Source organism: Triturus cristatus, chromosome 1_2 (assembly GCF_964204655.1).
Source record: "Triturus cristatus chromosome 1_2, aTriCri1.1, whole genome shotgun sequence".
Classification (NCBI taxonomy): Eukaryota; Metazoa; Chordata; class Amphibia; order Caudata; family Salamandridae; genus Triturus; species Triturus cristatus.
Genome location: NC_140580.1, coordinates 509,964,887 through 509,992,654, shown reverse-complemented (window position 1 = coordinate 509,992,654; position 27,768 = coordinate 509,964,887). Strand labels below are relative to the sequence as shown.

Sequence of the window (27,768 nt, the reverse complement as noted above, 5' to 3'; positions counted from 1 at the left end):
GTAACTTTTAATTTCTACTTCCTGGAGGACACCTGGCGTGACTGACTAATCATATATCCATGTGAAATAATATAGAGTGATCTTTCATAACTAGAGGCAGTGATTTCACAACAGCTGTTGATAAAGGTGTGAGATTAACCCACTCCGACTCCTATGGGAGTTTAACTTGAAAATGTAAATATTTGCCTATGTCTTCCCCAACCTGAATTTCGCCAAGGTTTAAAGAAGCTGCAGCCATCCTACATTTGAATGTGCAGTCCATCTTTCTTCTGTGGCTTTATAGTAGCCAATCAAAAGCATTTTTTAATGTTGTCTATAAAATCAATGAAACATAATGATCCAAAATGTTTAAAATCTCTTCCACATACAGGGATGAACACTGACATTGTGAAGCACGCATTGAATAGTTTGACATGTGTTTTCTTTCATATGTAGGCAACATGAAACGGTTTTACCGAGCGAGATACCGCTTATTCAGGAAGTCACTACAACTCTGCGAGAGTGGGCCTCCATATGGCGACAGCTGTATGTTGTGAGTAGAATGTTACATTAATTTTAATTCTGAAATGCCATTTATATTGGGAATGCAAAGTTAAATTAGAATGTATATTGTGGAAACATGCCTAATGTCAGAGGACTAGATGTCCTTTTTAGGTCGCAGCCTACCCGCTGTCTGGTTTGCTGAAGACATCTGGGAACATTCCGAAAGTTGACCTAGGAATGCATTCCACGCATTGCTTACTGCTAGCTTTGTGTGTTGTAAATCACATTTTCTGACTTTGTATTTGCTGGCTTTATTTGCTTTAAGCTGTCCAGTTCGAGTTCGTCCCTCCCATTGCCCAAACCTTGTTTACTGTATTCTTCCACAAACACGCTTTCTGGAAATATTGTTCCTATTTTTCACATTTGCTGTGCATTCAAAGACTGAGGTCAACTGTCAGTCTGTGTCTTCCAGGGAGTTTGGTGTTTATTTGTATTTTTCTGACTTCAAAGACAGAAGATATATGTGATTATCATGCTAGCTGCTGGCGGTCTAATTGAGGAAGGCTGTGCAATTAAAATAAATGTTCTAGCACGCAACAAAACGTAAATGCCTGTAAATGAACTGCGCTGATCATCAAATCAATCCATTGGGTGATGACTTTCCACACATTATAATTTGTGCGCTGTATACTTTTATCAGTAAAACTGTATGTGAGTGCAAATGTAATGGTCATTTCACTTGAAGATGTGTTGTCTGTAGTAGCAGTAGACTACCATACCATGCGTACTCCAAGTTAACCAACCCCACCCCTCTCTGCACCACTCCACTGCATTCTACAGTGCACCACCCCACGCTATGCCACTCCGCTCTACACTGCATCACTGAACTCTCCTCTGCACCATTCCACTCTACGTAGTTCTACTCCACTCTACTCTGTGCCAATGTACTCTACCCCACACTACTCTACAATGCACCACTGCACTCTACACCACTCAGTGCCACTTCACTCTATGCCACCAAACTCTGCAACACTGCGGTCTGTCGCAATGCATTCTACTCTGTACCACTCCACTGTACGCCAGTGCACTCTGTACCAATCTCCTCTACACCATTCTAATCTACACTGCATCACTGCACTCTAATCTGAAATAGTCAACTCTGCACCAGAGCATTTGGTGCCACTGCACTTAGCACCAAATACTCGACACCACTGCGCTCTTTGCCAGTGCACTCTACACCACTTTCCTCAAAACCAATGCACTCTATGCCAATCTACTCTGCACCACTGCACTCTATGCCACTATACTCTATGCCAATGCCCTCTGCACCACTGCACTCTACGGCATTGTACTCTCACTGCACTCTATGCCACTTTATTCTCCTCTATGTCATTGTACTGTACGCCACTGCACTCTGAGCCACTCTGCTCTGCGCCACTGCACTTGATGCCACTCTACGCCACCTCACTCTATGTCAATGCACTCCACACCACTGCATTCCACTTTACTATTCACCATTGCAGTCTACAACAGTATTCTCAGCAGCACTGCACTTTCTGCCACTGAACTCTACTCCACTAAAATCGCTTCACTCTACGCTTATCCAGTCTTATCTGCACCACTCTACTCTGAAACGTTCAACTCTATGCCCTGCGATCTATACCACTGCACTCTATGCCACTGCACTCTACTCTGAAACAATATACTCTATGCCTCTGCAGTCTACGCCACTCTATGCCACTCCACGCCACTGCACTTTATGCCACTTCACTCACTTTCTGCGCCAATGCACATTACATCACTTTGATCAAAACCAATACACTGTAGGCCACTGCATCTTTGCCAATCTATTCTGTACCACTGCCCTGTATGCTTCTGTACTTTACGCAACCGTACTCTACACCTCTCTACTCTACACCACTGCACTCTGACACTACTCTGCAGCACTGTACTCTGTGCCACTCTGCTCTATGCCACTCCACACCTCTCCACTCTATGCCACTCCACTCTATGCTGCTCTACTCTGCACCACTTTACTCTGTCACTGCACTGTATTAAGCACCACTATAAGCCTCTCTGCTGCTCTCTACATCACTCTACTCTGCAGCACTGCACTTTACAACACACTGTGACTCTACTCTAAGCCACTCTACTCTTCTTCACTCTACTCTTCTTCACTTTACTCGATTCCACTGCACTCTACTATGTACCACTCTACTGCACTGTTTGTCTCCCTAATCTACTTTGCACCACTGAACTCCCCTCTACCCTGCACCACTCCCCTCTACCCTGTAACCACTCACCTCTACACCACTTCACTCTACTCTGAAACGTTCTACTGTATGCCGCTGCGCTCTATGCCATTGCACGCTATGCCACTGCAAACAATGCTGCGTCACTCTACACCACTCTACTCTATGCCACTCTACACCTCTGCACTCTTCCCTGCACTGGTCCACTCTACCCTGCACCACTACACTGTACTCCACTCTGCTCCATTGCACTCTACACTACTGCAGTCTACTCTGTCAAGTCTACTCTATGCTACTGCACCCTATGCCACTTTACTCAAACCAATGCACTCTATGCCCCTGCACTCTACACCAATCTACTCATCACCATTTTACGCCACTTCACTCTAGACCATTCTACTCCACTTTACTCTACTCCACTCAACAACACTCCACTCAACAACATTCCACTCCACTCCACAATACTCCATTAAACTCTGCTTCACTGACACTCTACTCCACTCTATGCTACTCCACTCTACAGCACTCTACTCTAAGACACTCTATGCAGCTCCATCTATGCCACTCCATGATACTTTACTCCACCCTATTCTATGACACAATACTACAAGTGCAGAACCCGAAAGGCTGCTGCAGCCCTAGGGTAAAGTATGAACAAGCCACAAAGTCAGGCCCATTCAGTCACATTGTCATTTGCAACCAAGCAGGCACAGCATGTGTTGCACTTCCACCTGTGCCAAAAGGTGCTTCTGTTAAGCAGCACAATTACACATCTTGGGTGTGGGTAGAAGGCTTTTGTCCACATGCAACAGGGCACAGTGATCGGAGAGGGAAGCTGCTGCCAGTCTTCTCCCATTCAGATTGGGAGTTTCATTTTAATGCTGTACTGTGGATGCCTGTCAGTGGAACGAGAGGAAAACAGTCAGACTGCCAAAAGTTTTAAACAACTTTAAATTTAAAAATATGAATACAAATGGATAAAAGGAACTATCTTCTTCGACAATATTTCTGTAAAAAAAGTTTTTTACTTTCGATCATGGAGTAAAAGGTTACAGGCAGGGGATAGCTATAGAAAGAAAGGCGAAAGAGATAAAAGGAAATGAGAAAAAAAGACGAGGGGCAAAGAGACAAACATAGGGGAGATGAAATAGGGAGAAATAATTAAGGGAGAGAAGAGAGTAGCAAATTCAGAAACCTGATGGACAGAGCGAAAGGAGAGTGGGAAGAAACTAAAGAGAAAATGAAGCAGAGTGAGATTCAGTGGAGAGAATGAGAGATTGGTATAGAAAAAGAAATTTAGGGGTGTGGTGCAAAAATGGAGAGAAAGGCGATGAATGAGGGAGAAAAAAGTGAATGAAGAACCCCAAAAAGATTCAAATAACTTCAATTTTATGGTAAAATATGAGCAGAGTTGGGTAAAAAGAAAACACATTCGCATTATTTGACAATATTTCTGTAAAGAACACCTCATTCCCCCTCCATCCAGGGGAAAAAAGGGAAGAGGCAATGGAGAACTAGAGAAAGGAAATGAGAGATAAACAAAAGGAACTGAGAGACTGAGAGAGAGGCAGACAGACAAATGGATGGGGAGAGGGGATATGAAAGAGGAGAAAACAATTGAGGGGAATAAGAGAGGACACGGGAGGAATAAAAGAATTCTGCATAAATAGCTGGAAGTAGAGGGGGAAGAGACTAAGGAGAAGATAAAGTTGGGAAAGACTGAGTGAAGATAAACTCAAAAGGGAGACCCGAACATAGTGGGGGGCAAAAGAGATAGAAGGTAGAAATAAGGAAAGAGAGCTTCCATAGGAGATACAGGAATGAGAGAGAGGGGGACTTTCTAATTTAAGAGAAAGGAAGGTGGAGCGAGGGAAATGGAGATTGGGATGAGGGAAATGGGGGGGGGAATGACAAAGGCTAAGGGTAAGAGACACAGGGAAAAAGATGAAAAAACAAAAGTCAAGGGAAAACAGTGGAAAGGAGAATGATAAAGTGGGAGAGTAAAATAGAGGGGAACGAGGGCACGGCTGATGGATGGAAATAGAGGACAAACAGCTGGTATGATAGATGGACAGATATAGAAACCGAGAATCCAATAGTTGCATTGGGTCAGAATGTGAGAGTGGATGTGAATTGATGGAGTAAAGAAAGGGATGAGTGCCAGAGTGAGTAGAGAAATAATGTTCATGTTTGTGGGTGGGCAAAAGCAAAAGCCCAGATAATATAAGGGCTGTAGTTTGTTATTTTCTGTATAATGTCAAGCAGATTCAGATCATGTCTCTTCTCACTGCATAAAAGATATCAAGTACCAAGCTGTCTTACATCCCCATGATATGACCTGAAGAGGCGCTTCTGTGGATCCATGGAATACGGGTGTCCGAGGGTTGGTAGGGAGTTATTTGGCCACCAGGAAAGTCAGTGACCTCATGCCAGCAAGAACTTTTGGGATGGAAATTGAGACGTTTTAATGGTCTGAGAATAAGAAGGAACATGAGGAGCAGGAGCTTTGTAGATTTGATGACCAGTGCCACAGAGAAGGAACTTCTGGGCACTGGATCCGAACAGGGAGCTACAAATAAAAGACAGTGAAAAGGAGACTTGGGCAGTACATGGTGGGCAGGAGCCTTTAACATCTGAAAGTGAGCATGCTTTTCGGGAACTGAAAGTGAGCACAAACCTCAGGATACTGAGGGTGAGCTCAGAGTCGGGGACCTAAATGAAGCAATACCCCTGAAGCAAATTTTCACCCCCAATGCCTGCTGGGAGCATTAAGGGTAAGCAGAAACTTCAGAGATCTGGCCTTTTGCCCTTCGGGTGAGCAGAGCAGAATGGAAACTACTCAGAAATGGAAACTTTTCAGAGACTCATTGTGAACACTGTTTTCAGGGTACTGAGGTACCCTGAATCTTCTAGGTAAGAGTGATCAAGAGCTACTGGACCTAAGGGTATACAGGGCAACTGGGTGATCAGATGATGAGCTGGAATCCAAAAACATCCGAGAATGAGCTGGAACCATAGTAGGATCTTCGGGGGACTAAAGAGTAAAATTTGGCTTAAAATGGCTTAAGGGTTTTATTGGTACGTTTGTAGTTTAGACACCTACTGATGGGAAAGAATATCCTCAAGGCCTTGGGATAAATAGCGCTTATGGGTCAATGAAGGTGAACAGAAGCCTACAGATTTGAAAATGAGCGTGAACCTCTGGGCTTGTGTTGGACAGTGGCAAGTGAGAATCCCTAAGAAAGACCAGAGGTTCTAGGACCTGACATGGAAATCAATAATCTGAGGGTGAGCAAGGGCTTGGTGATGTAAGAGTGAGAACAGATTCAGGCTCCTGAGAGTGAGAAAATGTATTGACCTACAGGTATGCATCAGGCAATGGAATAATTGTGTTTTCAGTCTTCGATAATGTAACTGGCCCTAGGGTCCTTAAAAAGCCTAATTTACCACAATTGTTTCCCAACATTAGCTCTTTGATACTATCCACACAATGTTTCATTAAAGGCAGCAATCCCACAATGTGGGCCACTTTTTCTTGGGTGTCTGGTTCAGTTTTTTATCCCAATCTGTTGCTCTACATGACTTTACTCTACAACACTCTACTCTATACCACGCCACGCTCCACCACCCTACGAAACTCCCTTGTACGCCACTCTACTCAAGTCTGACACCGTACTTCATGCCACACTATTCAACTCAATGCCCTTCCACTCTATGGGACTGTCCTCCCTCCACAACACTGCATAACACAGTACGCTAGTTAGAGACTCCACGTCACTCCACTTCACTCCCCTCCACGCCTCTCAACTTTACTGTAAACTACTCTATGCCACTTCATAGCACTCCACTTTACAGCGCACCACTCACACCACTCTCCTTTACCCCACTAACTTTTAGCCAAGCCGAATAATAGCCACTTTGTTGTACATCATTGCTAAAACATATTGGCAAAGCCAAAAGCTCCTTCGTAGGTGAGACCTGTTGGCTTTGCCATTGCTTTCTGACTTGGGTAAATATCCAGTGCAGGTTGGTGCACCCAGCAAATGCTGCCCGAATACCACATACTTAAAACAAACATATCTTTACATATGACTTTTTTTTCTTTTTATTTAAAAGAAGGGTCATGATGCATTAACAAGGCAAAAGTGTGCATGTTTTACTTTCTAAATTGTACCAGTTAGGATCTGGTTGAACATTTTATAACCTCTACCACATATTACGTTTTCTGTTGTTTAATTCGCTCCTAACATTCTTTAGAGGGAGGGTATGAAGTCCCTCACCCATAACTCACCTAAGAACTTTGCACGTGTTTGAGCGTCTCTCCTGCATACATGATTTTACTGATTCTCAATCTGTTGTTAAATATTCGAATCATAAGAGGGCCTGATTGGCAGCTTACAACATTGACCCTTCGGTATAGAAGAACATGTAAGTGCCACTGTATAGTCCTCGTGCTTGTTTGCACTCTTGGAATTTGGACAATTAAAACCAGCCTGTATTTATTATGCAAATTACCACGAATGCATTTCTAAACCTCCACATGACAAACCAGAACATGCGCCCATGCCAATGTAACACGCCCAAATAAGATGGCTATGTTTGGTCAGCAGTGGTTAGTGAACTCCATACATACACAGGGCTTGAATAGATTTTATTTCCCTCACATCAACGAGGTTCACCTCCTGACCCCATGTTGCACTGATTTAATTCCTTCACATGATTTTATTCAGTGGGTCACTCAGGAAGATGAGGTGTCAGGAAAGTGGTTTCTGGCTGTAAAAGCACTTTGATTGCTTAGAAAGGTAAAACCTACCATTTCTGCAGTCAGTGGTATGTTTATAAAATTATTATGGATTTTATGCATCATTCACTGGGTCAGAAGATGACTGTCCAAGTGTTAAGCCTCTTTTGAGATTGCTAAAACTAAAATCTTGCAATAGCCTTGTCTTAATCTTTTAAAGACGCATTTTTCAGACATGTTTTTTTCTTTAAAAAAATAAAACCAACATGTCTCTAGTCTTATATTTTTCAGCCCACAAAATGGAATCATAAGAACAACCACAAGAGGGTCTTGCACTTCAGCTGAAGAGCATAAGCTTCAGCTAGGAGTGTTTTGAATAATATGGAAAGTTCTCCTGGTCTCATGGATTTATCCCGTTTACCGCGGCAACAATTCCGCCGCAGTGCGGGGTGTTCCATTATGTGGGCGGGGCTGCGTCGGCCAACGGACGAACGCAGCACTACCGAGGTAGTGCTCGCGACGGCCGTTAGCCGACGGGCGCACTTAACGGGTTAATGACCCAGGAGACTTACTGTTTTTTTTTTTTTTTTTTTTTTTTTTACTGTACAGCTATTGCACTCTCTGCAGCCCTTCTTCCACCCACAATATTTAAAAAAAAGGCTTCATGGTCTACTTCCGCTTCTAGGGACATCACCAAGCTGCCAGAAAAATAAAGTCTGTAGTGAGCCCTTCACAGGACAATACGGGCTGCTCTCCTTCAAGGAACAGAAAATAATAAATGAGCAGCTCCTGATGCTCCTTTACACCCCCAAGATACCCACATTATACATTTTGTTTGGAAGTAAGTGGGAGCCCACTCGGGGAACCCACAGCTCAGCTTTCTTGAGGGCCCCTGGGTAGCCCCACACAGCTCTAGCTGGCTCCCCTGGTGGGAGTCGGCTCTTTCTTAATGTATCTGGTGGGTGCATTGGTACCCACATGGGGCACCCACGCTGCTGCCACCAATGGGAACCACGGCGGAAGCCCCAAGGTCCCGTGGCCCCAGCTGACTCCCATCCAGTACCATATTGGATGCTGGTGAGAGTCTGCACCTTTCCCTTGTTCCTTCTTGACCAGGAGCAGCATTATTTTAACTACTCCCTCCGAGCAGGAGCAAAGTTATGTGCTTTGCCCGGGAGATTGAGAGTTTATGCCCCAGGTACGAAACCACTGTGTCAAAGTGGTGGACTACCCAGGACACTGTACACTATTGGTTCCTGTGTGATAGAGTTCCTGGGGCCTTCCCTTTTAAAGTAAATTGAGTACCTATAGATGCTCAGGAAGGGGGGTTGCACCCCACCCTCCGAATGTATATCTGCCCCAGGAGACGGCACCCCCTCCCCTAATTATTGATTCAGCTCCAGGGGATGTGGTTCCCAGGGCTTGTAGAAGACTCAGGGAGGAGGGCTGTGCATATACCCCCTTCCCAAATAATTATATTTATTGACCCCCATTCTGTGGCCCATCTTGGGGGGCCATGTTGATTTAAGGAAAAATGGTGGGACGCCATTTTATTTTTCTTTGTTCCGAACCCACAGGAGTACTGCAGGATCATGGCAAAAACAAATGTTTTCTCATTTTGGCCCAGAGGGTTCCCTCTGGGACCCCTCCTCTGCCCCAAAAGGGTTAGGGAAGAAGGAATCCCTACCCTGCCCCCTTATACAAATTTTTAAAAACATTTTCAGGACAGGGTAAAAAGTCCACAAAACCTGTAAAGCGTGCAGCAACATTTTCTTTTATGTTGTGTCCAGCCAATCAGAGCGCTTTTTCCAGCAGGACCTTCATCCCTGCAGGAGCGAAATGGCCCAAGGGTAAACAAACCTGCAAGGCCAATCAGAATGGCATATTCTTTTAAGTCAGTCATACAGAACTCTTGAAAGAGTCCCTCAAACCTAACCGTCTGAATATACGAATATTTGTTAAAATTAATTTTCAAAAACTACTGATCGGATTTACACCTAGTCTCAAAAAGAACGCTTTCCGGACCAAGATCTAGCTTCATGCCAAATTTGACGCATTTTTATGAAGCAGGGTTTGCAGTAGCGCTGTTCAAAATCACTAGGAAAATTGCATGGGAATTTTGTGTTTTGGCACCTCCACCCCCCCCCCCCCCCCCCCCCCCCTTGACTTATTAAATGTCTCCAAAGTTATTAGCAAACCAAGAAATTATTTTTCCATCGAATCACAAGTATATTATTTATATTTTGATAGACCTTCCTGCAGGGTCACCCCCAAACTCTTTGCCTTTGAAGGAGCCCCTTTTTTCAGAATTGTTTTTGTTGGCTTTAGAACTCTGGGCACTTTACCTCTGCTGTCTGCTTTAAACATGGTAATACTGGCTTATGCGGAATAGGCATATTTAATTTACTTCTAAGTCCCTAATAAAGTGCATTACAGTGCCCAGGGCCTGTACATTAAATGCTACTAGTGGGCCTGCAGTACTGATTGTGCCACTCATTTCAGTAGCCCTTTAAACATGTCTCAGGCCTGCCACTGCAGAGCCTGTGGGTGCAGTTTCAAACTGCCTTGTTGATCTGGCAAGTTAACCCTCTCGTCGGGCCTAAACCTTCCGTTTTTAATACATATAAATCACCCCTAAGGTAGGCCCTAGACAGCCTCACAGGCAGTGAGCGGTATATTTTAAAAAGTAGGACATGTACTTTTAAATTGTACATGTCCTGGCAGTGAAAAACTATTAAATTAATGTATCACTACTGCAAGGCCTATCGCTCGGATAGTTTAACATTGGGATTACCTTATTACATTTTTTTTAACATAATTCCCAATTGGGAAAAGATAGATAATTTTGAGGTTGGTGTCTCTAGACTCGCAATTTTAAATCACAATTCATGGTAAAGTTGGATTTTAAGTTGCAAGTCTGAAATTGCTGCCTTTAGAAAGTTGACATTTTCTTACTTTAACCATTCTGTGCCTCTGCCCTCTGTCTGAACACATGTTTGGGGTGGGTGACAGCTGGGCTTTGTCCATTCCTCTAGACAGCCGTGCATGAAGTGAGCTTAGATGTGCATGATGGACCATCACCAGGCTGATGGCCTATCCTTGGCAAGATGGGAGGGAGGATCTGACACTTGCACCTGAATAGGGTTCTACCTATCCCCACACAAAGAGCTGCATACCCCCCTGTAGTGAGTCTGGACCCAGGGCAGGGACCTTGTGCATTTTAAAGGCCTCTCTTTGAAGTCTGCCCCACTTCAAGGCACAGCTGGGTGTAAGTATGGACTCCTAACACCACCAGAACACTGCTGGAACTGAGGACATTCTCCCAAGAAGGACTGCTGTGCTGTAGGAGGGACTGCCATTCTGCTAAACTGCTTTGCTATGTTGGACTGCTGCTACAGTGAGAAGGACTGGACCTCCTCTCTACATCCTGGAACCTACGTTTCTCCAGGGGTTTGTTGGCTTGTCTCCTGATGCTGAAGTTTCAGGGGTATCAAAGACTTCACTTTTCATCTTCAACTCAGCACTTGAACTTTACTTGCTGTAAGTCTTGCTCTGCCAAGTTGTGCCAGTCCAGGGCCACTGGAAGTGAGCTTGAAGTGCTGTTTCTGACAAGAACCTGCGCATCAATGCAACAGCGCTGATTAGAAATCTGCACATCACCTTCTGCGAGATCGACGCATCATTGCTGCTTTGGGAACTGGGACCACCGCATAGCACTTAAAACCACCTCATTGCCTCCGGAATTCGCCGCCACTGCATATAGAAGATAGACGCATCACCCCTCCAGTGTGGATTAACCTGGCGCATCGCATTTGAAACCGCCGCACTCCGGAATCAGCACTTTATCCACGGGACCGATGCATCACCACTGTTGCATAGAGAAATGCGGCGCAACCTCTCAATTGCATGAGAATCATCAATGCATTGCTTGACTGAACCCCATATTTTGTGCTGCGACAAGGATTACGGTACTTTTGCTCAGCGGGCCCGGCGTGGGTCCTGTAGCTGGCCTGCACTCCATCGTGGGCAGCCTGAACTCTTGACTTTGTCCTGGTCCAGTGTGACCCTTTTAACCCTTTAAGCGCAATTTGCCTCTAAGCCCTATCTGGATACTTATTCTTCTTCTTTAAAAATTCACTTCTTGACATCGTTATTGTATTTTTGTGATTTTGGTCTTGTTTTGTTCAGAATATAATCTATTTTTTCAAAACCGGTGTGGAGGCTTTTTGTGGTATTTCACTCTGTTACTGTTTGATAGGTTGCACCTATACTTTACACATTGCCTCTTAATGAATGAATGAATGATTTGAGTCTTATTGTGCGCAAAACTTTGCCCAATGGGCGTCAAGGCGCCTAAGTCAAATAATCCAGCTCGTCAATCGAAACAGCGAACTTTTATTAATACGCTTTGGTAAAGTACCAGGTTTTAAGGGCCTTTTTAAACAAATCCAAAGAGGGAAGGGTTTTAATCTCAATTGGGAGAGAGTTCCAAAGCTTAGGGGCAACCACGGAAAAAGCTCTCGCTCCCCATCTAGCTAATCTCGTGCGTGGGACTACCAATTGAAATAGTCCAGCAGACCGAAGAGTTCTAGAAGGGCAATAGCGAGTAAGCAAAGATCCAAGTGCATTTTCGGTGTCAGCCACAAGAGCCCTGTAAGTGAGACATAAAATCTTAAAGGAGACTCTATGTTGGACAGGAAGCCAGTGAAGATCTTTCCTAGCGATTGTAGCTGAAGATGCCAGAGGGAGGGCCAAAACAAAACGTGCAGCAGCATTCTGCACAATTTGCAGTCTATGGATCAGGCCTTTGTTGGATTCGGCATATAAGGAGTTACAGTAGTCAAGCCTGGAGCCTACAAGAGCCACTGCAATCTGCTTCCGCGCCTGCAAAGAAAGATAGCTACGAATCCTATTTAGGATTCTAATAACACCACAACATGTGGCCACGGTCCTATTTGTTTGGAGCGTCATGGAAAGTGAGGTGTCAAAAACCACGCCGAGATTTCTGGCAGATTAGGAGGGGGTGGGGCAAATGCCAAGAGTAGTAGGCCACCACTCACTCGACCAGACGTCTAGATCTTTCCCAAAGACCAAGACCTCTATCTTATCGCCATTTAACTTTAGGGAGTTGATAACCATCCAATCTGCAACATGCTGCATGCATGACCTAAAGCCAATGGCGGATGTCTGGACAGAGGAATGGGCCAGTGACACCATGATCTGAGTGTCATCTGCGTAGGACACCACCTCCATCCCCTGCGATCTTAATAGTCTAGCAAGGGGGGCCACATAGATGTTAAACAGGGTCGGACTAAGAGCCGACCCCTGTGGCACCCCGCATTGTAATGACTTAGCAGGGGAGAGGAAACTTCCAAGCTTTACTCGTTGTTCTCTATCAAGAAGAAAAGAGTCGAGAAGATTCAAGGCCGGTCCGGTAACCCCTGCCTCACTGAGCCGAGAAGTTAAAATGGCGGGAGACAGGGTATCGAACGCGGCTGTGAGATCTAAAAGGACCAGTATTGTGGTTTGGCCACTATCCACCTTACGTCGGATGTTATCGACTACAACAGTGAGTGCGGATTCAGTGCTATGATGCTTTCTGAATCCGTGCTGTGTATTATCAAGATACTCACTGGTCTCAAGGAAGGTGGAGAGATGAGAGTTGAGGTGTGCCTCTAATATCTTTGCAGGAGCAGGAAGCAGAGAAATGGGTCTAAAATTTTTAAGGAGCCGAGGGTCCAAAGAAGGTTTCTTAAGGAGGGGCTTTACAATAGCCTTCTTCCATACTACTGGAAAAGAGCCCTGAACAATGGACTTATTCATGACTTCCAGCATAGGTGGCAGAATACTGTTTCTACACTCCTTCAAGGTTTTTAGGGGTATAGGATCCATAGGAGAGGAGGATTTAATCTTATCAAGTAGGCGGCTCAATCCTTCAAGAGATAATAAGGGAAATTCCCTCAATAATTTGAGAGGCTCTTTACCCAGCGCATCTAACTTGGCTATAGCAGCAGGAGTATCCTTATCCAAGGACTTGCATTGGGCTTCAAGAGCTAGATGAATGTCCAGGATTTTATTGTGGAAGAAGTCCGAGATGTTATCACAAATAACAGAGCGCTGCACGCAGATACGCCGAGGCTGAATGCTGTTAAGTTAAGTCTGACTGCTTTGTGTCAAGCTACCGGAAGGTGAGCAAAGGTTAAATTTGGGTGTGTATCGCAGTAACCCTGACTAGGATTGTGGTCTCTATTTGGACAGGGTGTATACCTCAGTTGCACAAAACCAATGAAATTCTGCAGTTATATGTAGCTGAGCTAACTATAACTTACATCCCACAATGCACTGCTCATGACCTCACATATTACATCACTAGCTCAGCTAACTATAACAGTTGGATTTCTCTGATTTTGTATGAGTGAAATGTGCGCCTAATTATGACGTCCCTGTAACCTTTGGTTTTTTTTCTGTGAATATCTAAGTTTTTTTAATTTTATTTTCTAACTATAACGTCCCTGTAACCTTTGGATTATTTAGAGGATTTCTAAAAAATTATATGTTTCCTAACTATAATGTTCCTGTAACCTATAGTTTTATTAAGGGAATTTCTAAGGTTTTTTAATTTTTTAATTTCCTAACTGTAGCCTGTAACCTTTGATAGTGAGTGTGTGAGTGAGTGTCTCAATGGGTGTGTGAGTGGGTGTGTGACTGTCTGTATGGGTCTGGGAGTGGCTGCGTGAATGTCCGAGTGAGTGAGTCAGTGTCTCAGTGGGTCTGTGAGTAGGTGTGAGAGTGTCTGAGCGGGTTTGCAAGTGCCTCCATGAGGGTGTGAGTCTGTGAGTGAGTGAGTGCACAAGTATTTGAGTGGGTCTGTGAGTGGGTGCCAAAGTATCAATGTGTCTGTGAGTAGCTGTGTGAGTGGCTGTATGGGTCTGGTCTGTGAGTGGGTGCACAAGTATCTGAGTGGGTCTGTGAGTTGGTGTGTAAGTGTCTGTGTGAGTGTGTCATTAGCTGTGTGAGTGACTCAGCCACAAATTAACCACACCTGCCCTTTCATCCAACAAGAGTCCACAGTTTTGCACAAATATCTACTCAAGTGGAGTTCTTTCTACTGGTTAATTACTAAGTGCTTACTCCTTGGGTAAATGCCCAATACGTATTCTACACTCAGTTGTGTATTGGAGCACAAGGAAATGTCACCAGTGACCTTGTGTGCGTTTTGGCAATGTGATTGTTTGTGGTGTGTCTTTACCCAGAAATATGTGATAAAATGACTTCTCCTATAGAGAAGACAACGAGGCTACAAACACTTAAATCTTCACCAAACAAGGGTCCTTTCTCTTAACTTTATGAAGTAAGTGCTTCTTTGTTTGGCAGAGATGTCCTCATATTCTCGGCATCAAGAACTCCTCACTAAAATTGATAGATAATGTGCAGGGAGGGCCGCTTGTTACACTGTTCATCATCCTGGCAAAAGGCAGGAAGACCTTTGAATACTACTAAGGTGGGTGGGGCTCAACAGAAAAGCTTTCAAGCGATTTCGAGAGGAATGATCGGCAGAGAGAATTTGACACAGCCAACAGACCAGGAATAAACTTGGGTGCACTGCGGAGCTTGTGTTCACTGCAAGGAAAATAATTGCTGTAGCTGTATTAAGCCCACAATGTACCAGAATTGGGACCAATAAGACTCTAAACCATGGAAAGATGGCGGCATGCTAGCATATAAACTGACAGTGAATGAGCCTTCCGTCTTCAGTGCTGATGACCTACCTTTCACGGAAGTGTATTAAAGAACAATTTAAATAGCATGTATAGCATTCTTCACGCTATCAGCAATACATGCCGAAATGTGTCTGTCTGATAAATAAACTAACAAATCTGGAACCCGTTAAGTGCTCCTTATTCTGCATGGGCAGCGTTGAGTTTGCGATTGATAACGCATATCCACTTGTGTATGTGTATATTATTTATATATATATGTATGTATATATATGTATATATATATCACTGAAAAAACCATAGGTTTCACACATGTTATAGTTAGCTGGACATTTTACTGATAAAAAACCAATGAAATTCCCCCGTTATAGTTACTGTAGGCAACTATAACTCACGCGACCGTAATCCTCTGCTGATGCTAATACTGTATTTAGACACTTATTTGCCCATGTCTTCTTCCATTAAATTTTAGCTATACATATATTACAAATATTTTTTTTTCATAAAGACACATATGTCATCAGCAGAGGATTACGGTCGCGTGAGTTATAGTTGCCTACAGTAACTATAACGGGGGAATTTCATTGGTTTTTTATCAGTAAAATGTCCAGCTAACTATAACATGTGTGAAACCTATGGTTTTTTCAGTGAATTTGCAAGGTTTTTTAAATGCTAATTCCTAACTATAACGTGTGTGAAACCTATGGTTTTTTCAGTGAATTTGTACGGTTTTTTAAATGCTAAGTTACTTTACGCCATTTGTGGCGTGCGCGCCCACTTAACGCAGTTCGTTCCGTGCGCGCACGGTGCGCTTCGCGCACCGTGCGCGCACAGTGAGCACGCGGTGCGCTTCGCGCACCGCGTGCCCACGTTACGCTAGATGGGCCATGAACGCATGATGCGCTTCGCGCACCGTACGCACATGGAGGACATATGATGAGCATCGTTGTGACAGGTAAAATATATGTTTTGTTTTGTTGTAATAAGCCATGCACAAATGGTGCCCTTCGGGCACAATTTGCACACGGGGTGGGGAGAATGTGGATTTTTTTTTTTTTTTTAATTATTATTTATTACCGTACGCGTACGGTAAGCATAATCGGCGAAATTTTCGAAAAAATTAAAATTGCCTTTTTGCACTTGGGGATCGTTGGGGACTCCCTCGACATGGCTAGGTGCTTGGGAGCTGTCTAAACAGCCCCTTTACATGTTTTTGCACTTTGTTTTTCAATCCCCTGTCAGAGTGCGAGAGAGAAAATGGCGGCCGCCGCTTCCTGGTTTCGACCGATTCGAATGTTTACTAAGATCTAACGGCCAATCAGAATCGCGCTCGCGCACGTCACCGTACGCGTACGGTAAGCGCACCGTAAGCGCACCGTAAGCTGGCTCAGATATATATATTGATTTAAAGGCTATTTTCTCAGAATCTACTGAACAGATTTACACCAAACCTACAAAAGGCACTTCCTTGACCTGAGGACTACCTCTCTGCCAAATTTCATTAAATTCTGTTCAGCCGTTCGGGCTGTAGCTCTGTCTAAAGGTCCTATGGAAAAATGCATGGGAAAAACGCGTTTTGGGACCCCCCTTTTATCTCAGCCCCCGCTTGACGAATCCCCCCGAGACTTTCAGGGTAGGAGCGGAGCTCAACGCCCCACCTATTTTGAAAATTAGGTGCTGATGACCTACCTTTCACGGAAGTGTATTAAAGAACAATTTAAATAGCATGTATAGCATTCTTCACGCTATCAGCAATACATGCCGAAATGTGTCTGTCTGATAAATAAACTAACAAATCTGGAACCCGTTAAGTGCTCCTTATTCTGCATGGGCAGCGTTGAGTTTGCGATTGATAACGCATATCCACTTGTGTATGTGTATATTATTTATATATATATGTATGTATATATATGTATATATATATCACTGAAAAAACCATAGGTTTCACACATGTTATAGTTAGCTGGACATTTTACTGATAAAAAACCAATGAAATTCCCCCGTTATAGTTACTGTAGGCAACTATAACTCACGCGACCGTAATCCTCTGCTGATGCTAATACTGTATTTAGACACTTATTTGCCCATGTCTTCTTCCATTAAATTTTAGCTATACATATATTACAAATATTTTTTTTTCATAAAGACACATATGTCATCAGCAGAGGATTACGGTCGCGTGAGTTATAGTTGCCTACAGTAACTATAACGGGGGAATTTCATTGGTTTTTTATCAGTAAAATGTCCAGCTAACTATAACATGTGTGAAACCTATGGTTTTTTCAGTGAATTTGTAAGGTTTTTTAAATGCTAATTCCTAACTATAACGTGTGTGAAACCTATGGTTTTTTCAGTGAATTTGTACGGTTTTTTAAATGCTAAGTTACTTTACGCCATTTGTGGCGTGCGCGCCCACTTAACGCAGTTCGTTCCGTGCGCGCACGGTGCGCTTCGCGCACCGTGCGCGCACAGTGAGCACGCGGTGCGCTTCGCGCACCGCGTGCCCACGTTACGCTAGATGGGCCATGAACGCATGATGCGCTTCGCGCACCGTACGCACATGGAGGACATATGATGAGCATCGTTGTGACAGGTAAAATATATGTTTTGTTTTGTTGTAATAAGCCATGCACAAATGGTGCCCTTCGGGCACAATTTGCACACGGGGTGGGGAGAATGTGGATTTTTTTTTTTTTTTTAATTATTATTTATTACCGTACGCGTACGGTAAGCATAATCGGCGAAATTTTCGAAAAAATTAAAATTGCCTTTTTGCACTTGGGGATCGTTGGGGACTCCCTCGACATGGCTAGGTGCTTGGGAGCTGTCTAAACAGCCCCTTTACATGTTTTTGCACTTTGTTTTTCAATCCCCTGTCAGAGTGCGAGAGAGAAAATGGCGGCCGCCGCTTCCTGGTTTCGACCGATTCGAATGTTTACTAAGATCTAACGGCCAATCAGAATCGCGCTCGCGCACGTCACCGTACGCGTACGGTAAGCGCACCGTAAGCGCACCGTAAGCTGGCTCAGATATATATATTGATTTAAAGGCTATTTTCTCAGAATCTACTGAACAGATTTACACCAAACCTACAAAAGGCACTTCCTTGACCTGAGGACTACCTCTCTGCCAAATTTCATTAAATTCTGTTCAGCCGTTCGGGCTGTAGCTCTGTCTAAAGGTCCTATGGAAAAATGCATGGGAAAAACGCGTTTTGGGACCCCCCTTTTATCTCAGCCCCCGCTTGACGAATCCCCCCGAGACTTTCAGGGTAGGAGCGGAGCTCAACGCCCCACCTATTTTGAAAATTTTGCGAGGATTCGTCGACCGGCGCCATAGTTATTCAAAATAGAATGTTGCGGATTTCCTATGGTAAGAGGGTCCTAACTATAACTATCTACTGGCGACCGCCAGTAGATAAGATATATATATATATATATATATATATATATGTGTGTGTTTTATATATATATGTTTTATATATATATTTATATTTATTATTAGAAAAAGTCTCATCCACCTGAGCTCCTTCCTGGAAAGTTTCAGGGTCATCTGTCACAAGGGTGCAGAGAAACTAGGCGGTCCCAAAATGCATTTTTCTCCATTTATGTTTTCATAGAAAAATTCAACAGCAATACCACGAGAACTGCTACACTAAATTACTCCAAATTTGGCAGAAAGATATATCTTGGTCCTCATAAAATATATATGATAAATAAATGTATGTATTACATTATTGTGCATTTATGCATTGAAGTAAGAAATAATGTGTTTGTTAAATTAGACATGGGGTGGAAATGTTCAGCATGTTCTTTGAATGGGATCTTGTGTAGGGCTGGAGGTCATGATCTCTTCTGGAAATGTTTATAGTAAAGAAAGTAATATGTGCTGAAAAGAGGTCCATCTTAAATTAAAACAATCTAGAGAGTGGGTGTACCATTATCATGATGTTTTTGTGTTCACAATATGCCTGTGATATTTTATCACAGTTATTCATGTCTGAGTCCCCTTTTTGGCATTAGAGGATGGCTTCTAATATTATTACAGGTGTCTATAATTAGTGTAACTCTCTCCAGGTTTACTGAACTGGAAGATGTAATACTGAAATTTCCAATATATGGAGATAATAATGTGCGCTGAGTTGACTTTAATCTATAAGGTATTTATTTAATGCCGTTAAATTTTCTGTCATGTAGTATCCTGTGTGCCCTCATTTCCTGTAGGCCTGAGCTGGTTTCCAGAATGCAGAGAGTGAATTATGTAATAGAATGTTGATGTGTGGTCTGGAGTGGACGATAGGAGATAGGACAGTTGGAGGAAGAATTTAGTTCTGACGGGACCTATTCTGTTGTTGCTGTCACCGAAGGGATAATTGTGCAATAAAGAAATTGCCTCCTACTTGATTGGCTCCAGATGCTTGTACAAAGACCTTGCACGCTAAAACCAACATATTGGCAATGAATTAATTGTATAAAGATGCATCAAGATTGTAGTGGTAATTCAGAAGGCCCGGTCAGTGTGAAGTACCAATCTCAAGTCCACTTGCAAGTGTTGTCTGCTCAAATGCTGGACAGGAGGAGCCCAGTTCGCCGGGTGTGCCAGTTCTTGCTAGGAGCCAACTGAGGTGACCTATAAACTTAGGTGATGTGTCATCTTGAGCACAGTGTTATGAAGACCATAATTAAGCACAATTCTTTGTAGACAGTGGGGAAAAGACACAACATCTTTATAACCCTGAAATGATCCATGTAGCTTCCAACAGTTCTACATTTAATGGTGCTGGTCAAATAAGGAGAAGCTTTGGTGAATGTGCAGTATGATTACTTGCAGCACAGACTAGTCAATGCCTTTTGAGGGTCCACTGTGCCTGGTTGTTGTTAGTGTACTGTGTTGGTCTCAGCTGGGGGGTTCTGGGTGCTGCTTGTGGAAGATGTGGAAGGTGTGAGAGTCTATTGGGCTGTGTAGTTTAGCAAACCCAGGTGGACTGCCAGGGACATTGTATATGAGGGGCATTATGATGACCATTTTGTGCTGGAGTCCTGGCAAGGAAATTTTGAGTTAAGGTGATGTATGGTTGAACTTTTAGTTTATTTTTTACCTTTAATATGTAGACTTAGGGATGCTGGGGAAATTCTATTTTGAAGGAATGTAGTGATTTTCCTTTCCCTGGCTGTCGTGTGACTGCATGTCCTGCATGCATAAATAGTCTGTGGTGTCATTGTGTGTGTGCAGACATATGGTGGTAGGGCACCATGTCTTTGGTGGTTGCAAGACTTGCCCTTCTTGCACAGTTGTGAAATGGTGTTCACAACTTATTTGTTTTCTTGTTTTTGATTTGACATCCGGTGTAGGGAGCCTCATGTCTCGATCCATCAAAGAGTTTCTGTGTCTGCATGGGTACTAAAGAGTGCAACAGGTTGTTGAATGTATAAGCTATACAGATTGGAGAATGAGTGATTGTAAATGATTGTCCCTGTATTTTACATGCAAGGGAATGGCAGTTATCTTTTTTCTTGTTTTTAAAAAAGGGGAAGCATGTAGTATCTTGTGTCCTCACTACATGTATAGCTGAACTTGTGTCTAGAATTGTGAGAGTGAGTGATATATTGCAATGTTGGTGTGTGGCCTAGAGTGAAATCTAGGAGATACAACAGGTGAAACGAGAATGGAGCCCTGACAGGACCTATTTGCTGTTGCTGTAACCCATGAACCTTACATGAAATAAAGAACGTGCCTACTACCCGAGTGGCTTCAGACACTTGTATGAAGACCTTGCTTTCTTACTTCAACAGAGCTGTTTTTATAAAAAAATTCTTATTCTTGTACACTCTGTGTTAATACATTATTTCTATATTCGCTTATTCTTGTACACTCTGCCTTAACATATTATTTCTATATTAGCAAGACAACAGAGACATGTTTCTTCGTGTGCAACACATGATATATGACCTCGTGGAATGGAGATCTCAAATTATTTCTGGAACACTACCACAGGATGAGCTCAACGAACTGAAAAAGAAGATAACAGCCAAGATTGATTATGGAAATAGGTTTGGATCAATTTACTTCATTTGAAGATAAAATTATATATAAACAAATGTTTAATCGCTGTTGATGATGACAAAATATGATTGTGCATGTGCATTAGCGTTTATAAAGCCATGCTCTGGATGGTGATTTCAAGAAGAATTTGGTCAATTTTAATGAAATATCTCACATGGTGGATCTTAAGGAGGCTCTGATTATGTCTGAACTCTAAATCATACACCAAGTCCAAAGTTACCTTTCTTCCACTAAAACAACCGCTAAAGCCCAATTTAACCCCATCAATATTCAATCCAGCCTATCTATGGTCACAAGACTTATTTTATTATTAATTTTGACAACTGTACATATTTAGGTATGGAGGTTACCAGTAATCGGAAACTTTTTCCGGAGAATAATTATTTTACTTATGTAACAACTTTAAACGCAATGCCATGCATTGATCCAAACTAGCCCTCTCAATGCTGTATACATTTTTATATTGCCTTCCTTCGATTCTAGTACATCCTGCAGAATACGCCATAATGGAAATTTTAAAGGTCAGCACTGTTTTACGTACTCTACACACCGAATTTGGTTTTCCACAAATTTTGCAGATGAAACTGTTGATCCACTTATGATTGAGGCCTCTACCTGCTCTGCTTAAGAGGGTATTAGTGGGGAGCCTATTTGGTTGTAGTAATTGAATGGACTTGTTTCCATTGGCAGAAGCGTTCGCTCAGTAGACAAGTTGGGTATGGGGCATAGAACATACCTTAATTTCTTTTATGTAGGGGGAGTTGGAGCGAGTCTGCTTTGTGCCGTGGCAGAGGAATTCAGGGCCTGATTACGATCTTGGCGGATGGGATACTCCATCACAAATGTGACAAAATCCTGTCCACCGTTTTACAAGTTCCATAGGATATAATGGAATTGTAATTTGGCAGAAGGGAGATCCATCACGTTTGTGATGGAGTAACCCTGTCCGCCAAGATCGTAATTGGCCTCTAAGTCTTGAAATGCAACGCCAAAACTGGCGGGATGAGAGGCAAGTTAAAACTCACAAAGAGACTCCCCTGTTATCCACCACTATACTTGAATATATCAAAAGACTTGGGAGCCATGAAGCCTGGGATATGGCACAGATAGCCAAGTTTAATGACATGCTGGAACAATATGGGATAAAACTATTTTCTGAACTACAGAGTTTACTCTCTACTGAGGTATAACTTACAATGACAATAGCTACCTAATCACACCTGATCAAAATTTTATCTTGGGTATCTGAGGAGAGGTTGGTATGTCCGAATGTGTTTTGTAACTCACAGTGACTAGCATTCTGTTTGCTGGCTTTATTTGTTATTGGCCTTTCAGCATGTCTTCACCATTCAGGTGTGGCAAAGCACTATTTACCATAGCTCCTTGTATTCTTACACACGTGCTTTCTTTCTGTAAACAGGCAGTTACATTTTGTTGTTATCTTGTAACATTTACTGTGCATTCAAACACAGAGATCAAATATCAGGCTCTGTCTTCCAGTGGACCTTGGTGTTTACTTTTCTTTCTCTGATTTCAAAGTGAGAGGATTTATGCGACAATTTTGCTGGGTACTGAAGTTTACTGTAGGAAGGCTATACAGTGTTATATTTTTCTAGCCCACTATGAAATTTAAATGTCTGTAAATGAACTGTGCAAATATTTTAGACTATATCAGAATTAGGAAAGCGCATATGAAGCACATTTTGTTTTTGTTGTAACTCTGAAGTGCGGTTGAAACAAATATTTTAATACAATCAAAACAAATCAATATACTAGGTGATTTAATTTCCACATATTGTTTGCACGCTGTTTTATTTTATCAGTAAAACTGTATACATGTGCAAATGTAGTGGCCATATACATTGAAAATGTGTTGTCTGTAATGACAGTGTGTGACCATACCATGCATACTCCACTCTTTGACACTCTATGCCACTCCACTCTACAACACTCCACTCTACTCCACTCGATGACATGCCAGTCTATGCCAAGGTATTCTCCGCCACTCTATGGCAATCTACTACTCTCTACTTTCTCACTCTACACAACACTCTATGACCCTCCATTCTACGATCCGCAAATCTAAAACCCTCTATGACACTACTCTGTGCCACTCCATTCTACTCCACTCTACTCTATGCCACTCAACTCTATGTCACTCCACCCACTCCATGCCACTCTACAACACTCTACTCCACCCTACAAACTCTACTTCACTCCATTCCCCTCTGTGGCCCTTTACTCTACGACACTTCACTCCACTGTATGCCATGACACTCTTAAAGTCTACTCCACTTTACTCCTCTTCAGTCTACACCCTTCCATGCTATGCCACTCTATATCACTCCACTTACACCCCTCTGCTCTGCAACACTACTCCATTACCTTCTACTCTACTCCATGATCCTCCAAATCACTCTGACACTCCACGACACTCTGTGCCCTTCTACGCTACTAACTCTTCTCCACTCCACTCTTCACCACTCCACACAACTGTCACCTAAGTCACTAACTTTCAGCCATGCTGAATTGCAGCCACTCTGGTGTACAACATGGCTTTAAACACATTGGCAAATCCAATAGCTCTTGCATAGGCTCAACCTATTGGCTTTGCCAGTGCTCGTTTGTTTAAATCACATTTTATTGGTTTTAGAGATTTAAAGGTCACAACACAATAACCTTATAACAAAGGAGCTGTTCATCCGAGCCCCATCACCCCAAATTTCAACCCCACTCATTACTAGTAGGTCATTCCACCCATCCTACATCAGCACCTCTGGCCTGCATAAGTTCGAATTTCTGTCTCATAAGTAAGGGTGCAAGAATCTCTGTGTGCAATGGTGACTCTTCTGCAGTCCACCCATGTCTGCCAGATTATTGGGTATTTTTTGCTGAAGTCCCATGCCTCATAAATAGATTGTTCCCTGCTCATGCACCAGTCCAGGCCTTTTCTCCATTTGTCCGATGAGGAGGGTACATCAGCTTTCTATTGATGGGTGATGTCGCTTTTGGCCGCTGTCAAGTCCAGTTGCAACTGTGCCAGCTTACAACAGTCTTCCTCAAAGTCTGTGGTGATATGTAGGAGAATCAGTTTGGGGTCTTGTGGTATAGGCCTTCCTAGCACTTGGCCCAAACAGGAGAGTACTTTACTCCAGTTTGCATTCATTTTAGCACAACCCCATATGGTGTGCATAAAGTCGCCCTCTTGCGCCTTGCATCGGAGGCAGGAGGACGAGGCAATCATGCCTAATATCTAGAGTTTACATTTCATACTCTATGGAGATATTTCATTTGAAAGAGGTGGATTTGTGTTTCAATTGCTGAATGTCTCTGGGATGCACAAGGTTTCTGCACATTTCTTGTTTGAGAGGGCCTCTAGTCCCGCTCTCTGGCAATGCATGGTATGGCAAAAGTGTCAGGAATGTGGTGTGAAAGCGAGCAATATGGTTGTGTTATTTTGTGGTTTCCCAGTTTCCCGAGGAGTAGCCTTTCTTCCAGTGGGTTGGGTTCAGGGACTATATCCACTCCTGTTATGTGCAATGTCAGGGCATGTCGCAGTTGGATTTAGAGCTAAAACTGGCTATGATGTAGGTTGCATTTGCTCTATAGGGTTGAATACAACTTTAGTGTGGTGCCCGCCATCAAATCTCTCAGTGGAAATACCTATGGTGTCCCATTTAGAGAATCCTTTCAGCGCTATTATGTGGTTTAGTACGGAACCCACCCATAGGTGCCTGTCCTGTGAGTCTCCAGTTTCAGCCCATTGCCTTTAAGGCAGGTTCCCTTGTTTGAAACACCACCTTTGTCGCAGTGGGGGAGTTGATAGTGTTTTTTCCCTAAGTATAGTAAATGCTAGATCATGGTACCTTGGAGCTTCCATTATTTGGAGGCGTTGTCGCTCTGAGTTTCATACCACCATTCGTTGAAGATCATTAGATGAGAAACATAGTAGTATGATTTAATATTGGCCGCTGCTCTATCCCTTCCATACATGGACTTGAAGCATTTATTGAGCGCTATGCGGGAGGAGCCCTGATTCCATTAGAAATGACACAATTTAGTTTGTTTTGTCTGGAAAAAGGGGCAGGGTAGGAAGTATGGATAGCTTTGTAAATGGTATATGAAGGAGGGCAGTGAGACCGTTTTGAATATATCCAACTGGCCAATGAGAGACAGGGGGAGTGTAAGCCATGCTTTAATGTTGGCCTCTAGCACATACACGATCGGTTGGACATTCAACTCATTGAGGCATTGGGAGTGATATGTACTCCCAGGTATCTGTAGCTGCACATGACTATGTGCAGGTCGGATGCCCAGGCCAGGTTCTGGGGGGATTGGAAAAATTGAGGATCTGTTTAGGTTGATGGAGAGGCCTGTTGTCTCGCTGAAGGTCCAAGGATCTAAAGCGCCCTTGGGCCCGAATTCTTGGAGTCAGCCAAAAAGATAAGAACATTGTCTGCATATAAGGCAATTCTATCTGAGATTCCTGATCCACATTTAAACCCTCATTGTATGTAGACTGTTGATGATGATACTATATAAAATTCCATCTGCTGGCTTAGTTTGTTTTCTAAAAATAAAGTATTGATGCCAATAGGTCTTAGCCGCAAAACTATTTTCTTTGCTAATTCTTTTTTCTCCCTATATGGCTACCACAAATGCAGGTGCATCTGCAGAAACCTTCTTTGAATACATTCCTATGTTTTTGAATAACCCATTCAAAGATGCACATAAGTAGTAAATGGTGGCTATTTCTGAATGGGAATTTTTCAATCATAATAAAATGCTTTGAAAGACGCCACTGCATATGCTTGCACATGTGTGGACAGCAATTTTAGAATGGTTAAATACTATTTTAAACAGGCTTCTTGTCGATAGCATGGCAGGCTGCCCCATAAATGCAAATGCAGTTAATGGGGTGGGGAGAAGGTGACCATTTAAGGGGACTAGTCGAGAAAGAGTGATGTGGAAGGAAGAGGGGGGGGGCAGGGAGAGAGACGGAGGGTTGAACATGATATGCTCTGCAATGCAAGGGCTGATAGCAGTGAAAGGATACAGTGACCATTCAAAACACTGAGACTGAAATGCTCCTTGGCTGGACAGCAAGAGTAGGGAGAAAAGTCATAAATCAGTAGTAGGGAAGTAAGGTAGGCAACAAAGACATCTACTCATGAATAAGGCACTGGCCCAAAGCCCACTCTAAGTATATGTAATGCATTCAGAACCATACTTCTCCACCAGACAGCCAAAGTTGTCTATAGCTGAGACCTAAAATGGAACTGTGAAGCAAGGGAAAAGAAGACGACTCAACTGCTACTAAATATCATATTGTTTTTCTTCTTTATCTGAGTTTCTAACTTTCTGTATACCTCTTTCCACTACTAGCTAATACAAATAGGAGAGCAAACTGTAGCAGATAAAAAGTACAAATGAATACTTTTGATAAGTGACCATACACATATTAATGACCTCAGCTGAGGGCCATCTTGTTGCTAACTTATTTGGGGGTGGGGAGCGGTGGCAGGATTCTTCATGTGCCCATGACAGAAACAGCACTATTGGGGTCTTGTTGGAGACAAAACATTAATAAGTGATGTGATCATGGTGAGGGATGACTAGATTTGTTTTTTGCAGGAGTAAACAAACATGTGTTGGTGGGAACTATCTATGGAAACGGATAGACCGAGAAAATACTGAAAAGCACGGTGGTTCTGTGTGCCCTTCTTTATATTGGGGAAGGTTACATCCAGTAGTCTGAAGTAGTTCCCTTAATGGTAGACCGTCAGATTGCTACAGCACAATGCAATGGCACATGCTCTGTATAATAAGTGGCAGCAATGGCGTGATGTTGTGTAATGTTACATTTAATTAATTCTTTTGGAAGCATGGTGTTTTGTCATTTGTGACAGGCACACAATGGTAATTTTTTTAAAGTTGAACATCACATTTTGCATTAAAAGCATGCACATTATAGACTAAGGGCCCTAGTCACAATAGAAAACGTGCGTTTATTACCCAATTTGCCACACATTCACAAAGGGCTTCTTTGCAGATGCAAACTAATTTAGGGATGTTGAGATCACTGCCTTGAGTGTGGAGTTCTCTGCACCTGTAAATCCCACTCAGGGTTGTTAAAATATGCATATGAAGATGTTCAAATGTGTGGTTAGCCTTGGAAGTTTGTGTACATTTATGAACTCTTCTCATTCCCATTTTCGACCTTCGAAAAGGTCATATTACTACAGCCTTTGCCGGAGATGTGCAGGACGGGTTTCTTCACAGGGAAAACCATTTTGCCCACAGTGGAAAAAAGTGTGCATCGGCACACAGGATCGTATTCCCCTGTGTGGGGTTTTCGACTGTGGAGCGCTCCACTAGCAGGAGGGAATATGGCCCCTATGTAAATGTCAAACGATCTTCACAGCTTTCCATGCAGATTCCTTGGGAATGTTGTGAATCTCTGAAATGTGCACATAGGAATACATCTTCCTAAGTTACTGCATTGTGTTCT

General features: G+C 43.0%; 1 protein-coding gene across 2 annotated transcripts in view; it reads left to right on the top strand.

Annotated features, from left to right (window-relative positions):
• The window catches only part of DOCK1 (dedicator of cytokinesis 1), a 1,163,810-nt gene that overhangs the window by 106,239 nt on the left and 1,029,803 nt on the right, over positions 1–27,768 (top strand). For both annotated transcript variants that reach the window (XM_085606236.1, XM_085606235.1), the window contains exons 5-6: positions 436–532; positions 21,096–21,244. In XM_085606236.1, the coding sequence (XP_085462362.1) occupies positions 436–532; positions 21,096–21,244 (246 nt within the window). The remainder of the gene's footprint in view (positions 1–435; positions 533–21,095; positions 21,245–27,768) is intronic.